The sequence below is a fragment of the Tauraco erythrolophus genome, chromosome 17 (assembly GCF_009769465.1).
Source record: "Tauraco erythrolophus isolate bTauEry1 chromosome 17, bTauEry1.pri, whole genome shotgun sequence".
NCBI classification, from domain to species: Eukaryota; Metazoa; Chordata; class Aves; order Musophagiformes; family Musophagidae; genus Tauraco; species Tauraco erythrolophus.
In genome coordinates, this window is record NC_141481.1 from 17,029,789 (window position 1) to 17,045,617 (window position 15,829).

General features: G+C 60.2%; 1 protein-coding gene across 1 annotated transcript in view; it reads right to left on the bottom strand.

Moving 5' to 3' along the window:
* Nucleotides 1-1,044: 1,044 nt before the first annotated feature.
* CAPN15 (calpain 15) overlaps nucleotides 1,045-15,829 on the bottom strand; it is a 54,567-nt gene continuing 39,782 nt past the window's right edge. The window contains 13 exon segments of the mRNA XM_086622086.1: nucleotides 1,045-1,225; nucleotides 1,389-1,567; nucleotides 1,870-2,030; nucleotides 2,241-2,470; nucleotides 3,078-3,239; nucleotides 3,417-3,569; nucleotides 4,319-4,444; nucleotides 5,639-5,862; nucleotides 8,557-8,740; nucleotides 8,975-9,183; nucleotides 13,771-14,106; nucleotides 14,108-14,181; nucleotides 14,184-15,265. Of these exon segments, the coding sequence (XP_086478212.1) occupies nucleotides 1,048-1,225; nucleotides 1,389-1,567; nucleotides 1,870-2,030; nucleotides 2,241-2,470; nucleotides 3,078-3,239; nucleotides 3,417-3,569; nucleotides 4,319-4,444; nucleotides 5,639-5,862; nucleotides 8,557-8,740; nucleotides 8,975-9,183; nucleotides 13,771-14,106; nucleotides 14,108-14,181; nucleotides 14,184-15,243 (3,276 nt within the window). The 5' untranslated portion in view covers nucleotides 15,244-15,265 and the 3' untranslated portion in view covers nucleotides 1,045-1,047.

The window sequence follows — 15,829 nt, forward strand, 5'->3', positions numbered from 1 at the left end:
TGCTCGCTGTCCTTCCATGAAGGATGGGGCTCACTGCTTCCCCCCCAGCACACGGCAATGTGGTGAAGCCCCGGGGGGCTGCTCCCCAAACCCCAGCTCCGTACCCACCGCCTGTCACCCCTCACCCCTGCAGGGCAGTGCCCAGGGAGGGCAGTGCCCGGGTTGGGACGCATGGCTTCTCTCCAGGCACTGCTTCCAGCGGCCGCCTTTGCATAGTAACACTCGCGTGACGAGTTGAGGGGGGGTCCCCACTGCCACAGCCCCCCCCAAAGCATCACCCCGCGACCCAGAGTGGCAGCGGTGGGTTGGAGTGGGCACCTCTGCCTCTTGCCCCGAGGCGCAGTGAAAACCCCGCAGCGGCGGCTTTCTAAAACAACCCAGTGCCCTCCCCAGTCCCAGCACAGCGCGGGGGCAGCCCTGGCACCCGGGGCGGGCGAGGCGGTCGGGATCCTTGCCACGAGCAGCCAGCACGGGGGGCACCACGGCAGCGTGACCCTGGCATCCCCCAGCCTGGCTACGGCACCTCGTTGGTGCTGGCAGCGGACGATGGGGGTGACAAGACAGCGGGAGGGGCCTGGGGACAGACGGAGGGTCACACAGACGGACAGACGTCAGAGGTATATTCTATTTTTTGCAGCGCGAGGGCCCTGGCGCCGCGGGGATGGGGCAGAGTCCTGAGCGTGGTGCCTGGCAAGGGCCTTGACAGCGACCTCCAGCCCCCCCTTCTCCCGCAGCCCCCCGCTGCGTGCCCGGGGCAGACTGAGCCCCAGTGCGGGTACGGGGCAGGTGGGATCCTGAGATGGCCCCGTGCCCCTGGCCGTGCCTCGTAAAGTGCGTGGGGGGCCGGCGGTGCCAGGGCGGGGGGCGGCGGGCAGAGCTGGTCCTGGCCCCGAGAGCTTGCCCTGGCCCCGTGGCATGGGGCAAAGTGCTGGGCGTGATGCTCCGGCTCTGCCCCACGGCTCAGCGCTGGCAGCTCGGGGGGAGACCCCAGGCCAGAGGCTCGGAGAAAGTAACGGGGGAGCGGAGCGGGGAGGGGGAGGCGCTTCGTCATAGGGGCCGGGGGCCGTGGAGCCCGGCGACCTCGGGCGTCAGCAGCGGGTTGTGGGTGCCCTTCGTCGACATCCAGTCATTGAGGAAGGCCTGGGTGGCTTTGCGGTGCGCCAGGCGGTGGGTGATGGAGAAGCCGGCGTTACCCTCCAGCTGGGAGAGGATCACCAACACCTGCCTGCGAAGAGAGCGACGGGCTCAGGGCCGGGCAGCCACCTCTGCCCTGGCAATCCCATCCCCTGCCCAGCACCCCAGCACCCACCCTCTGCCCGCAGCTCCCTGCCTGGCACCCCAGGCTCTCCCTTTCTCCCAGCCTCCTGCCAGCCCTGCCTACCCCGGACCTGTGCAGGGGGGGGACGCTGTCCTGCGTTTTGAGGCTGCCGCGCGTGGAGACGACGTTGAAGCTGTCGGTGCAGTCGCACTGGACGTGCAGGTAGGACTTGGGGTGCCGGTTCTCCACCACCACAATCAGCCCTGCCCAGCCGTGCGTCAGGTAGTAGCAGGTCATTCCTTCGCGGCCCTGGGGCAAACAGGCAGGGTGAGGGGGGGTGAAGCCTCTGGGCTCCTAATTTCAGTCCCTGCACCAGCACCTTCCACCTCCAGCCAAGGGCTGCTCATCTGCTGGGGTACCCCACGCTGCCCCAGGGAGCAAAGAGGGTGGGCATCCGCGGGGTAGGAGGGGACAAGGTGGCAACCAGAGCTGGCACAGCCCTGCCCGACTCTTGTCAGGCCACGGACATGGCAGAGGCAGGGTCCAGGCTCCCACTGGCAGCATCACCCCCCTCCCCACTGCAGCCCCTGCCCCGTGCCACCCGCCCCCACCTCGTGGCGCTCGCCCTTGTTCTCGGTCAGCAGGATGATGGCATCTGCCAGCGTGGTGGGCTGTGCCTCCACCTGCTCCACCATCACCAGGCGGGAGCTGTAGATGGCCAGGATATAGCTGGAATAATCGGTGGCCGGTCGGCTGCTGGTGGGACTGGATGCTGCGGAGACACACGGAGGAAGCGGGGGGATCAGCGAGACCGTCGCCAAGCCCACAGCCCCCCGGAACGGGGTGCTGCTGGGGTGCTGTACACACAGGCAACCTCCACCCCCAGCAAGGTCCCCCACGGTGAAGATCAAGGGCTTTACCACCTCTGCGTTCCCCACGGTCCCTGCCAGCAGCGGTGCGGGAGGGCAGCCCAGCCCCTTACCCTGGCCCGTGGCGGGGGCTGCCGGCGCGGCGCTCCAGTGGTTGAAGGCACAGCACACGACGGCGTACTCGCCCGGCTCCAGCATGACGTCGCAGTTGACGAACTTCTTGACGGCTCTTTTGCTGTGAGCCATCAGCCGGCCCAGGCTCAGCTTGTTGCCGCTGGTGAAGGTGGCCCGGAAAACCATGATGCACAGATCCAGCAAGTGGCTGTCCACCGTGTCCGACCGCCTGCGATGGGAGGAGGAGAATCATGGAATGGTTTGGGTTGGAAGGGACCTCAAAGATCATCCAGTTTCAACCCCCCTGCCATGGGCAGGGACACCTTCCACTACACCAGGTTGCCCAAAGCCTCATCCAACCTGGCCATGAACACTTCCAGGGATGGGGCAGACACAGCTTCTCTGGGCAACCTGTGCCAGTGCCTCACCACCCTCAGAGGGAAGAATTTCTTCCTTAGATCTCATCAAAATCTCACCTCTTTCAGTTTAAAGCCATTGCCCTGTGTCCTGTTACACACCTTTGTAAAAAGTCCCTCTCCAGAGAAGGGCCATACGTCACCCAAGTGCTGCCCCGCAGAGCACGTGGAGACCACGGGCAGGACAGCAGATCCAGAGGAAGAGGCCTCCTGCTGCCCCAAGCACCCAGCCCCAGGAACCAGCGTGCGTTCAGCGCTTGGCTTTCGGCTAAAGCACGAGCAGACCCTCAGAACTGGAGAAATGGTGATGGGGGCCCATCCCTGAGCTCTGCGACCCTGTGGGATGGCATGGGGCGAGAGGGCGACATGTTTGGGATTTCTCCTGGGTCCGGGTCGCTGCCGGCGTGCTGCCCGGCTCACCTGCTGCCCTCCTGGAAGAGGGCAAACTCCAGGGCGGCACGCTCCAATACCGTCAGCGACGTCACCGTCACCGGCCCGTTGGCCTTGTTGGGGAACATGCCCTGCACGCGCACCTCGTGCCAGTCCGAATGGAGCTTGCAGATATCCACGGAGTCAAAATACCTGTGGGGAAAGGTGGGCTCAGCCCCGGCAGGGTCCTCTGTGGGCACACTGCTCTGCCCCTGCGCCCCAGCCTGGAGCACCCGCAGGAAGCTGCCCCATTTTGAGCCCCGTGTCCCATTTTCTGGCCCCTGCCCGGCTCCTCGCCCCACAGCCTCTGCCTCCTGGGCACTACCGTACTTAATGAAATCGCTGTACTCCATCCAGAAGACGCCCTCGCTGCTGCCATGGGGCATGAGGTCGTGCCGCAAGGGAGCCGGCCAGTGTGGCCACTCATCGGACCAGCTGCCATTCCAGGAGAAGCGGCCCCAGGGGTTTCGGAGCCGCAGCAACCTGGGGAAAGGGGAAAACCAGTGTCAGAGGCCCAGGAGGAAGGAGAGCACAAGGAAGACACCACCTCTGAGATGCTCTCCCAGCTCTGCAAACCCAGCCAGCCCCTCGCAGAGGGCACCACGCCACTTCTGCCCCTGCCTTTCAAAGCCCTCACAGCAACTCACACCTAATTTGCCACCCCCACCGCAGCCCCAGATGCCCACGTCCTGCAGCTCTGGACCTGCTGCAGCTCCCTCTGCCCTTCCGTGCCCAAAGGCCTCCAGCCAGGTGCCGCAGGGAAGGGGCTCAGCCAGGAAGGGGCTGCCGAGCGTGTGCCCGGAGCTGCACAATCCCAAGAGTGACATGGATGAAAACTGGGCTCCGTGCAGCACCCAGGCTGCCGGGGCAGCACCCCTTTCTATCCCCCCACCCTCCAAAGGTGAGAAGGATGCTCCAGTTGCCTCACTGAGTTGAAAGAGCTCAATTCAATCCTCTGCATCTGGTGAGAAGAGTAGGTGAACCAACCGTTCTGCACCAGAGGGCATCCCGGAGCAGAGCAGCCCTGGACGTGGAGCCAGTGCCAGGCAAGGATGGCTTATATGACAATGGCATTTATGTGACACGCTGGGATGGAGAAACAGCCTTTGCTGGCCATGAGGATGGGACACCGAAGAGTCCCCAGGGTCTTGTCCAGCACATCCTCAAATGACCTGTCCCCAGGGCTGGCAGGAACATCTGCTGTACCACGCCAGCCTCCACCCTGAGCTCACCTGAAGCCTTGGACATCCCGCACGTCCAGGATGGAGTACGCGTGCCGCGGACGCAGACCCATACTCTCATAGGCCACATCGTCCACCTTCATGTTGCCTCCGCCGCAGGACGCGCCCATGAGGAACCTGCATGGAGGACAGCAAAACCCTCGGTGTCCCACCCGGCCTGGCATGGAGGGGGGAAGCTCGTCCCTGCCGCTCGAGGCACAGGACAGATTTCCCCCCCAGTAGGCTCACCAATATTCCCTCTCTACAACCCCACCATAAAGCTCCCCGGAGCAGTGCCCCAGCCCAAGCTCTGCCTGGGCAGCACAAGCTCCCTCCACCTGCTCACGGGCACACTCGAGCCCAGGCTCCGTGGCAAGCTTCTCTGCAAGCTCTGTCTACGCACAGCAGAGCTTTGCCCAAACCTCAGCCGTTTTCTGCCAGGCCCCGGGCTCCTGCCCATTCCTGTCGGCTGGCAGGGCTCAGCCATGCAGAAAGTCCCTTCGTGGGCAGCTGGCCCGCTCCGCAGGGCTGAGGACAGGCTATCTGAGGTGGGAGGTCTGCACCAGCCAGGCTTGGGGGGGGCACCATGTGCTGGGACCTATCAGCCTCCCACGGGGCCCTGTGCTGCAGGCTGGTGGGAACAACCCTGCCTTCAGCCACCCCAACAAAAATCACTCTGATTTCCACCACACAGAGCCCAGGAACCTAACTGCTGTCCTGCCAGCGTGATCATAGAATCACAGAATGGTTCGGGTTGGAAGGGACCTCAACGATCATCTAGTTCCAACCCCCCTGCCATGGGCAGGGACACCTTCCACTACACCAGGTTGCCCAAAGCCTCATCCAACCTGGCCTTGAACACTTCCAGGGACGGGGCGAAGATGATGGTTGATGACCAAGAGGTCTTTGCTTTCGCTTTGTCTCCTGCAGACTGCCTGTAGTCATGCCCACGTATGGCCAGCAAAGACGCCGCGTACGGGTGGGAGATACGTGCAGGGTCAAGCACTTAACACCACCAAAAAACCTCCAAGCAAAGCAAGCGGGCTCAACGCCAGCCACTTTGAGACTCCCACGGGACATGCGGTAAACACGCACAGGGAACTTCCTTGGGATTTTAATTCCATATGAAAATTAAACCAAGGCGAAATCATTTCCTAGAGCTTAGAGGGAGAGCTCTGCCAGCACTCCAGATGGATGCCAAGGGTGGTGGTGTCCACCCTAGGTAATGCACCAGCCCCTCTCCTCTGAGCCTCTCCGAACGAGAGCGGCCCCCCTCGCCCCCCTCTCCGAGCGTCCATGCTCTGGCCACGGCGCCCTCCTGCCTCGTCTTACCCAGCCTCCTTAGAACTCAGCATTTTGGCCCAGATGAGGTCAGTGTCAATGGGCTCCTCGCGAGGGTTAGTGGAGCTGACCTGCAGCATCAGGCTCTCGCAGGGGGCACCCGTTAGTGTAGCCAGGCCTTCAATAGCACGCCCTGCCTGGAGGGCAAAGTACGAACCATGGAGCTTGGCCAGCGCCTTCTCAATGAGGGCGACCCACAACTGCTTCCTCTGGGCCTGCGGAAAGAGGGAGAGACACGTCACGAGCCGTGCCGGGCAGGAGACGGGAAAGCGAAGACGGAGCGCGCAGCCAAGGCACAGCCCCGCTCACCCAGCCCTGCCAGGAGACCGGGAGGGAGGCAGGAGCACCAAGGTCATGGCACCAGGAACTTGTCTGCGTGAGGCCAAGGGTGGCCGTGCTCGCTGCCTGCTCAGCGCTGAGCTTGCAGTTTAATCATCCTCGGGAAAACGTCCTGGAGGGAATGCCCAGGAGGCCCAGACATGGCTGCACCCTGGGGTGCCCAGGCAGCCAGGCTGGCAGGGGTGGGTGTCCACCTTCTAAAGTCAATGGTTTCTTCCTTCTGCTTCAACCTGGATTTAAAAATGTTTAATAGCGGAAGAAGATATCGAGCACATCCGGAACAGCTGCCCCTCACTCGCACACTGCTGCAAACCAAAACCAACGCACCTTTGGCAGAGGAGGTCGCCCAGAGCACACATGGCCATGGGACTGATTAGATTTCACCCACGGAACAGAGATGTGGTTTCAAAGACAAGCTCCAAAAGCTCCAAAAAACAAGACGGGCAAACTCCTGTACTCCAGCACAGGCACAGGGGCACGACGGAACGAGACGATGCAAGTTTTGCAGTGGGCAACACTCTCCGGAGTCGCTTTGCTCTGGTGCCAGGCTCTTACTCTTGGCATCACGAGGCTGGTTACGGATTCAGGAAGAAACGCAGAAGCTGCAGTAACGTGTCCAGAGGTTTGAGAAGCCTTCGCCACCACAGCTGAGCCACTGCTGCGGGGCGCAGTCACCAGCCATGCTTTACTCCCAGGAATGTTGAGGCTCAGGGGGGGAGACACCTCCGCTCCAGCCCCTGCTTGCAGCGAGGACGTGAAGAGGAAGGTGAGGAGACATTCGCTGGCCTCCCAGAGCCCAGAAACTGGGTTCAGTACCTGCAGCCTGGGGGGCAGCAGAGGAAAAGCACCGGCACACAGTGACTGTGTGCGGCTCCCAGGTGGCAGCCGCGAGCTGGGAGAGGAAAGGAGGGCAGCGAAGGTTTCTTTCCGATGGATAAAGCAAGCTTACCAGTGCTTTTCACTGGTTTTTGAGTCCCTCACTCAACAAAATCCATGTTGGTTATTTCTGCCTGAGCCGCAGCCAGGGAGCTCTGATAAGAGCCTGATTTTCCTTTATTTTTGAAACTCTCTGGTTTTCCATTTTTAGCCCCTACGTTCAGCTCACACAGCGAAACGCTCGGCAGAAAAATCTCATCCCGACTCAGATGCCCCTGGAAACAAAGGCAAGGCAAGCCCAGCTCACGGGAAAACCTTCAATCTTGAGAAAGAAAAAAAAAGCAGACTTGCAATTTTAAGAGAGGAAAGACGAATGGAAAAGAAAAAAAAAAAAAAGGCGAATCTTACGCTGAAAATAACGTGTCTGACTGGCTCCTCTCTGTCTACGGGGAGGCAAAATGTAGGCACAGACTCCTCCTTCTTCCCTTCTCCAAAGTTTCTCTGTAACAGGACCAGCATCCAGCAGCACTGCCCATCATTTCGCCCCGCTTGGTGTCCCTGGGGCCATCACCCACTCTGCCGAGAACGCGGCCAGGCAGCCCGGGCTCGGCAGTGCCCAACCTGTGCCCGCGCAGTGCCAAGCCCCTGCCTGGACCCCTGCCCCTCTGCCCAGAGCCAGGGTTAAGCTGGGCTCAGGAGTCGGCTCTGCCAGCCGTGCCAAGACTGCTGCCCATTAGCTCCAACGCCGTTCGCAGTCGCCCCAGGACGGGGCCACATCCACGGTGGGGACACAGCTGGGGACTCTACAAACTGTGCCAACACTGAAGTTCCCCAAACACTCATCTTTGGGCCTCATCTTCCCAGCCAGAGTCCTGTCCTGACATCCACGCACGATGCGCTTCGGGGCTGCCTGTATTTTAAAGCAGAGGGTTGGGATTTGGAGAACAAAGTCCGACCCAAGATTCCCGGGTCCCTGCCTCCTCCTGCCAGCAGCACTTTGGTTTGTTTGGCAGATTTTGCAGCCTGAGTTTCAATAAAGACATTCCCAGTCTCCTTCACGGACATGATCCCAGCAGTGCCCCGGGGGCTTGCAGGCAGGACAGGGCATCAGGCGCAGCGGCGTCCCGAACGGCTCAGGGAGCTCCGTCAATCCCAGCAGATGCCACCCGAGTGTGCCCAGAGCAGCCGGGCACCGGCTCGAAACGGGCCGATTTGCCTCGCTCTCCACGGCCCCTCCCTGGCAAAGCTGCCAGAGCTCCCCGCAGAGGAAAGCGGCAGCTTTTCCTCAGCCTCTCGCAGCGCAAAACACACGGGTTAAAACATTGTCCTTTTGCCGGGAAGAACAGGGATGGATTCCCCGGCCAGCGAAGCGGATGTGGCGCAGGGAGGAGCGAGGGAAAAGCAACTGCAAACGAAACTTCTCCATCACAGCCTGGAAAACGCCCCAAGGGCCTCAATAGGTTTATTTTATGGCCTCAAAGAGTTCCGCTGTCCAGGAGCAGCAAAAAGCAGGATTCTGAGCTGCAAATGCCCCATGTAGCACAGAGCAGGGGCCTCACGTGAACCACAGCAGCACCTCTTCCCGCTGCCTCCATCAGCCCTCTCTCCTGGGAGAGCCAAGGACAAGCCTCCCCCTGCCCCTGCAGCACTGCCCACCCCCTCCCAGCACCCCCATCGCCCCCAGGACCACCGACCTGCGAGAAGAGGAGGTATCCGCACTCGTCGCACGGCAGCATGTCATCCACCAGCACCGTGGTCCACGTGCCGTCCTTGCACAGCCGCACCTGGTAGGCACCCTCGGGGCACAGCGTCCTCGTGATCATCACCCTCTCCACCAGCTCCGGCCGCTCGGCCAGCACGGCCAGGGCGCTCAGGAACCTGCCAGCGGGACGGGACGGTCTCAGCGGGGCACGGGTGGGCAGTGCCAGTGCCGTGCAGTGCAGGGGACCGTGGTCTGCAGCTGCGCGGTAAGGGGGGAGGCAGAGGATGGGGTACCCGCCTGGGGTGTAAATGGGTTTGAGTAGGGCTGAGGGGTCTGATCTGGAGTTGGATGAAGGAGCAGGGGGGGAGGAAGGGGTTTGGGGGGTGTCAGCCTGGCCCGCTCGCCCTTACCAGCAGTTGCCCAGCAGCCCCTGCAGGATATCCGAGGGTCTGGGTGTCCGAAACACCGACCACTTCACCGATCGGTCCTTGAAGATGCTACAGTTGATTTCGTGGGGTCGCAGCCACTGTCTGACCCTCTGCTGCACGCTGTCGCCTTCCGGGAATCCCACGGACTTGGGCCCAGGGGGGAAACTGTCATCTACAAAATTGACTTTGTTCTGCGAGAGCGAAAGGCAAGGAGAGCATCAGTGCGCAGCCGTGCGGCACACGGCTCCCCCCAGCTCCCCAGGGCCTCCTGGGACAGGGTGGCCCTGGAAAGCCTCCTGGAGCATCCCAGGAGGGAGAGCAGAGCCCCCAGCCCTTCTGCCTGACCCGGGCAGCCCCTTCTGATGCTGTGCCAAGGAGCAGGTCTGGGGCCGGGTGTCTGCCGGCAACGGCACGGATGTGTTTTGTGCAGCAGGTCCAGAGCTCAAGCCCTGCCACGAGCCGGCTCAGCTCTCTGGGCCCTGAGCTCCAGACTACAACTCAAATCTGCCTTTTTAATCACAGAGTCATGGAACGGTTTGGGTTGGAAGGGACCTCAAAGATCATCCAGTTCCAACCCCCCTGCCAGGGGCAGGGACACCTTCCACTATACCAGGTTGCTCAAAGCCTCATCCAACCTGGCCTTGAACACTTCCAGGGATGGGGCAGCCACAACTTCTCTGGGCAACCTGGTCCAGTGCCTCACCACCCTCTGAGTGAAAAATTTCTTCCTGAGATCTCATTGAAATCTCCCCTCTTTCACTTTAAAGCCATTGCCCCGTGTCCTGTCACTACACACCCTTGTCCAAAGTCCCTCCCCAGCTTTCTTGTAGCCCCTTTAGGTACTGGAAGATGCTGGAAGGTCTCCCTGGAGCCTTCTCTTCTCCAGGGTGAATAGCCCCAACTCTCTCAGCCTGTCTCCAGAGCAGAGGTGCTCCAGCCCAAACCATCATCTTTGTGGCCTCCTCTGGACCCGCTCCAACAGCTCCATGTCCTTCTGATGTTGGGGACCCCAGAGCTGAAGGCAGCACTGCAGGGGGGTCTCCCGAGAGCAGAGCAGAGGGGCAGAATCCCCTCCCTCGCCCTGCTGCCCACACTGCTCTGGGTGCAGCCCAGGACACGGTTGGCTTTCTGGGCTGCCAGCGCACAGTGCTGGCTCCTGTTGAGCTTCTCATCAACCAGCACCCCCAAGCCCTTCTCCTCAGGGCTGCTCTACATCCATTCTCTGCCCAGCCTGGACTTGTGCTTGGGATTTGTGCTTTTCTGTTTCACAGGAACCTCCCCGGGCAGGGACCGTCTCGCGCTTTGTGCTGGTGCTAAAAGCTGGACCGCGGGGGACCTTGGCTGCAAGTGGCAAAGCAGGCGAGCAGCAAGCCTGCCAGCAGCCACCTGGCAAACAAACGCTCCTTATCCCGAGCCTTGGGCAACGGGCTGAGCTGCCTCTGCTCTGGAGGGGACACGCTGGGCTTGGCAGTCCTGTGCCACCCCCGAGACACAGACAGGTGGGATGTTAGGAGCAGCTTTCACAGTTGGATTCAGCCACACCACAAACAGGCAAGCAATTCCAGAGCGAGGGAATCCCATGTCCAAGCCCACCTGCAATACCTGCTGCGTATTGAATAAAATAAGACGGACCAAAGGGCAGATAATCCCGTAGGTATCAGCCACGGAGGCAGGATGGAAGTGCAGAACTTCACCAAGTGGAGAAGAGCAGCTTTTTCAGGCAGCTTAACACAGGGTGAAATAAGAACCGGGATTTCTTTGTTAGTGTTAATTAAACTAAATTAAATTATTTCAGCAAAAGCTGGCTCCGATTTCAATTAGCTCCTATGCACACCAAACTAGTAGTTGTCCTCCCTCTTTTGATGCAATCCTGCGTGAACACCTTCTCCGTGGCACCTCAATTGGCACTTCCAGCTTCTCGTTAGCACAAGGGTGGTTTTCAGCTCATAGACGTCACTGTCCGAATGACACTGCAAGGACATGTCCCCAGGCTCGCTGGCTGTCCCAAGGGGACCTCCTGCTCCATGCAGCTGACGAGCAGCCTAGGGGCCAGCAACCTCATCTCGCCACGTCCTCGCCTCGCACACTCGCCTCTCGGGGTGCAGCCGGGGCTCCCAGGAACCCGCCGTGCCGGGCGGTGCGGACGCAGAGCAAGGCAGCGGTCCGTGAGTCACAGCCTGTGGATGTCACCGCTTTCCTGGCCACTGTGGGGTCCCTGCTGTGCTTTTCCAGGCAGCAGAGGTGGAAGAGGCTTTTGGCTACCCCGGTGTCACAGCCAGGGTCTCACCAGGGCCAGGACAGCACTCAGCAGGAGTAAAGGAGCTTGGGCATGAGCCCATGGACCTCCCCAGCACTGATGATGGAGGCAATGCAAGAGCTGTAGCAGTGCAATTCCCCAGCAGTGCCAGGAGAGCCTGTCTGACAGCTAATTACCTTCACACCGTGATGTCTCCATTCGCGTATTTCTAATTCACAGAATCACAGAATGATTTAGATTGGAAGGGACCTTCAAGATCATCTTGTTCCAACCCCCGTGCCATGGGCAGGGACACCTTCCACTGCACCAGGTTGCTCAAAGCCTCATCCAACCTGGCCTTGAACACTTCCAGGGATGGGGCAGCCACAGCTTCTCTGGGCAATCTGGTCCAGTGCCTCACCACCCTTAAAGGAAAGAATTTCTTCCTTAGATCTCATCAAAATCTCCCCTCTGTCAGTTCAAAGCCATTGCCCCTTGTCCTGTCACTACATGCCCTTGTCCAAAGCCCCTCTCCAGCTTTCTTGGAGCCCCTTTAGGCTGCTGGAAGGTCACCCTGGAGCCTTCTCTTCTCCAGGCTGAACAGCCCCAATTCTCTCAGCCTGTCTCCAGAGCAGAGGTGCTCCAGCCCAAAGCATCATCTTTGTGGCCTCCTCTGGACCTGCTCCATGTCCTTCTTGTGTTGGGGACCCCAGAGCAGAACACAGTGTTCCAGGTGGGGTCTCCTGAGAGCCGAGCAGAGGGGCAGAATCCCCTCCCTCGACCTGCTGGCCACACTTACCATAAAATAAGTGGTAAAAGAAAATAAGAAGAGTCAGAAAACAGCAGTGGTTTAGGTTTAGGGAGATTTTCAGGAGATGGCCCACAGGGATCTAACAGCCCGTTACTGCCGGCTCAGCGAGCTGAAGGGGCTCAGCCAAGGCTCTGGCCGAGAGCTGTGCTGGATGGGGCAAGGCAGACTCCCGTTCTTGGCAGTGGCAAGCTGCTAATTCAACTTGGCCATCTCTCATAATTCATCCTTCAGGCCTGATTATTCTGGATGTAACAGATGTTCCCTGCCTACAAAAGAGGCTATTCACTTGCTTGAAAGAGGGAGAGAAGCAGAATCAGGGTCGTTCTTCTATAAAGACCCACGTCTGTTAGGATGGCCATGTAGCAATTAAAAAAACCCATAACTCCAAACTAGGATCATTCTCCACAGCTTACCCCTCAAGCCAAACATCTCTGTGGTCCTCAGTCTGGGCAGCGGAAGCAAAGGCATGGACACACTCCTGGGGCCAGGCAGAAAAAGCCTTGTCTGGACATCAAAATGGGACTGCAACTCCCTTTCCATCTGGTCCAGAAGAGCTGGATGCTTCCCCCAGAAGGAGGGCAGAGAAAGAGCAGCATTCACAGGAGCTTCTTATGCCACTCAGGCTAAAAAATAGGGCCACCAGAGCTGCGTTTGAGAATGAAACCCAACAGATCTAGGCAGATACTTAGTGGGAGGGGAAGGCGATAGCATGTGCTCCTGGGGCACAGCTAAACCTCACCAGTCCTTCTCAAAACAGGGGTGAGCCATTTGCAGCTGCAGCAAGAGAAAGCTCCAGGGAGACCTTCCAGCAGCCTTCCAGAATCTACAGGGGCCTACAAGAAAGCTGGAGAGGGGCTTTTTACAAGGACGTGTAGTGACAGGACACGGGGCAATGGCTTGAAACTGAAAGAGGGAAGATCTTGATCAGATCTAAGGGAGACATTTTTTATAATGAGGGTGGTGAGGCATTGGACCAGGTTGCCCAGAGAAGCTGTGGCTGCCCCATCCCTGGAAGTGTTCAAGGCCAGGCTGGATGAGGCTTTGAGCAACCTGGTGTAGTGGAAGGTGTCCCTGCCCATGGCAGGGGGGTTGGAACTGGATGATCTTGAAGGTCTCTTCCAACCCAAACCATTCTGTGATTCTATGATTCACAAACACCAAAACCAAGAACGCCAAGGTCCGGCTCACAGTTCTTCAACACTTGCGGTTGCTGGCAGTGGCGGCAGTTCCTTTGCCTGCACCCTGCCAGCACTCTGAGCCTCTGCCTGCTGCATCTCCGGATTTCTTGCACCCACACGCCGCAGTTGCTGCCCACAGAGAGGAATGCCACCAGCCAACCTGGACACACTCTTTCCCAGCTTTCTTCACCCTTGGGCAGTGAAGGAGCTGTATTGACCACCTAAGAGCATCCCCTCCAACCTAGATGTTCTCTCTCACTGATTTAAAATATCACTAGGTTTCAGAGTTAACACTTGGACCTCCTCACCCCTTGGACCAGGGCTGAACTGTGTGGGTCACCTTCACCCCAGACATTATCTCGCACCAATTTAAATATTACATTTCAGAGTTAACAACCAGCATCCAGCTGTTGCAGGCGAAGACCTTCTCTGGTACCCAAGACAGAGAACCCAGCACGCTGGTGCCCAGCAATGCCCTGGTCTCACTGCGGCGGCGTGAAGAAGGCCCCCTCCAAGCGAAACCAAGAGCAAGACTAGTTCAGCAAGCACTCACCTCCCGGCAGAAGGTCACGATGTTCTCCCACAGGGCTTTGGCCTCTCCTTCGTCCGTCTGCCGCCTCTTCTCCACGTGCATGCTCTCCCGTCGCTTCAGGGGCTTGAGGCCCCTGCGCTGGGCCACGTACTGCTGCGGGGTATGGCAGGCGGCGCAGTGCTTGGCCTTCAGCTCGTTGAGCAAGGTGCAAGCGGGACAAGCCCACTGGCCCGGCCTCTCCTGGCCAGCGGGCAGCTGGGACGGGAAGAGGCGGGCGACCTTGCGGGCGGACGGGACCTTGCTGCCGCAGGAGCAGCTCCCCTTGTCGCAAGCCCCGCAGTCGGGGCAGCGGGGGGGACGGCTCGCCCTGCGTCCCGTGCTCCTGGAAGCCGTGCAGCTTGGAGGATCCGCAGACTTTGCACTTCTGGGCCTGGGTGGGTTCTTGAGGGTACACTTGGAACAGGACCAGGTGGTGAAGTCGGGGCTGGAGGGGCTGCACGGGGTGAACCTCACCGAGTCCCCCACCAGATTGATGGTGTCGCTGCCCTTCTGGGCGCTGCAAGCCTCGCATTTGCCGGCTCCGGCAGAGTTAAGCAAGGAGCAGGAGCTGCACTTCCAGTGAGAGGGACTGACCTCCATCTCCTCCTCCAGCACGCTCAGCCGCTTGTTGGACAGCAGCTCCTGGAAGCGGGCAGCCGGGGCAGCCCTGGCCTGACCCTGCGGAGAGCCCTTCTGCCCGGCCACGCTCTGCGCCACGGGCTGGGAGGCTTCGGGCCCCGGCATCTGCAGCTGGGGGGGCACCTCCCGGCGGCTGCGGGGCACAGGGTTGTTCTGGAGCCCCGGGGAGAAGGGACTGAAGGCTGGTATCTTCTGGGCCTCTTGTTCCATAGCCACTGGGCCCTGGGTGGCCACGGCGTCACCATCAGAGATCTCTGCAGAGACCGAAGGCTGTGGGGTAGAGGGGGCCATGTGAAACCCGGCGGGGGTGATGACTTCAGGGACGACCAGCGCCTCTGGTGGGATCTTGGGCAGGGAGAGCTTGCGTGGACCACCACAGGCAGAGCAGGAATTGGCCACCGGCGTGTTGTGCAGCGTACAGCGCTGGCAAGCCCAGCCGCTCTCCAGCTCTGCTTCATCAGGGCTTTTCCCCTCCGAGTCCTCACTGCTGCTTTCTGCCTTGGCAGCCTCCTCCTTGGACGTGCCCTTGGGCTCCACGAGCACGGTGGGCTTGGGCAAGACGCCGTTGATGACGGGCAAGGGGGAGCCGCTGGGCCCTGGCTCTGGGGTGAAGCCGCACAACTCGCAGGTTTCCTTGCCCAGGAAGTTCCTGAAGGTGCAGCGGGCACAAGCCCATTTCTGCTCCTCCACGCTGAGCCGCAGGATGTGGTTGAGGTCAGGCTTCTGGCGCGGGGCTTCGCAGATGGAGCACTGCCGTTGGCCGACGGGGTTCAGAAAGGTGCAGCGGGTGCAGGACCACTCGCGGACGGCAGCCATGGAGCCGGGAGAATGGGAGTGGCTGGAAGAAAGCAGAAGAGAGCGTGAGGCCAGGGCCACCCGGTATGCAGGGTACCCACACGTTTCCTGGGCTGGCACGGTCAGGACTTTGCTTCCAGGAAGAGAACAAGCACCGATCCAGTCATTGCTCTCCAGGCACTTGTTCCTCTGGCACCGACAACCGATTTCTCCAAGTGCATGGCGACGCGCTGGCTTCCACCCAAAACACTTCAGGAAGGGCACAGAAACAGCCCCGCAACCCCACCGACCCCGCTCTCACGGCGGGGCTGCACCCTGGCGAGCAAGAACACCGCCTCTGCGCCCCACCTCCACAATCTTGTACGCCTGCAGCTCGTCTGTAACTCTCTGGAGGAGGTGACACCCTGCTCTGCCTTCTTGCTGTTCCCAGGGTCAATTCTTTCTTCCTTCTGTGTCACTCCAGCCCACCTCCGTTTCACTTTCTGTTCCTGTCTCTCTCCTCTCCTTTTGGCTCACCACTTATCCACACCGGGATGACTGTGTTATCCCACGCCAGACACCACCGAGCAAAGAAAAGCATGTTGTGGTGTACGGTGGGGCTTTTACC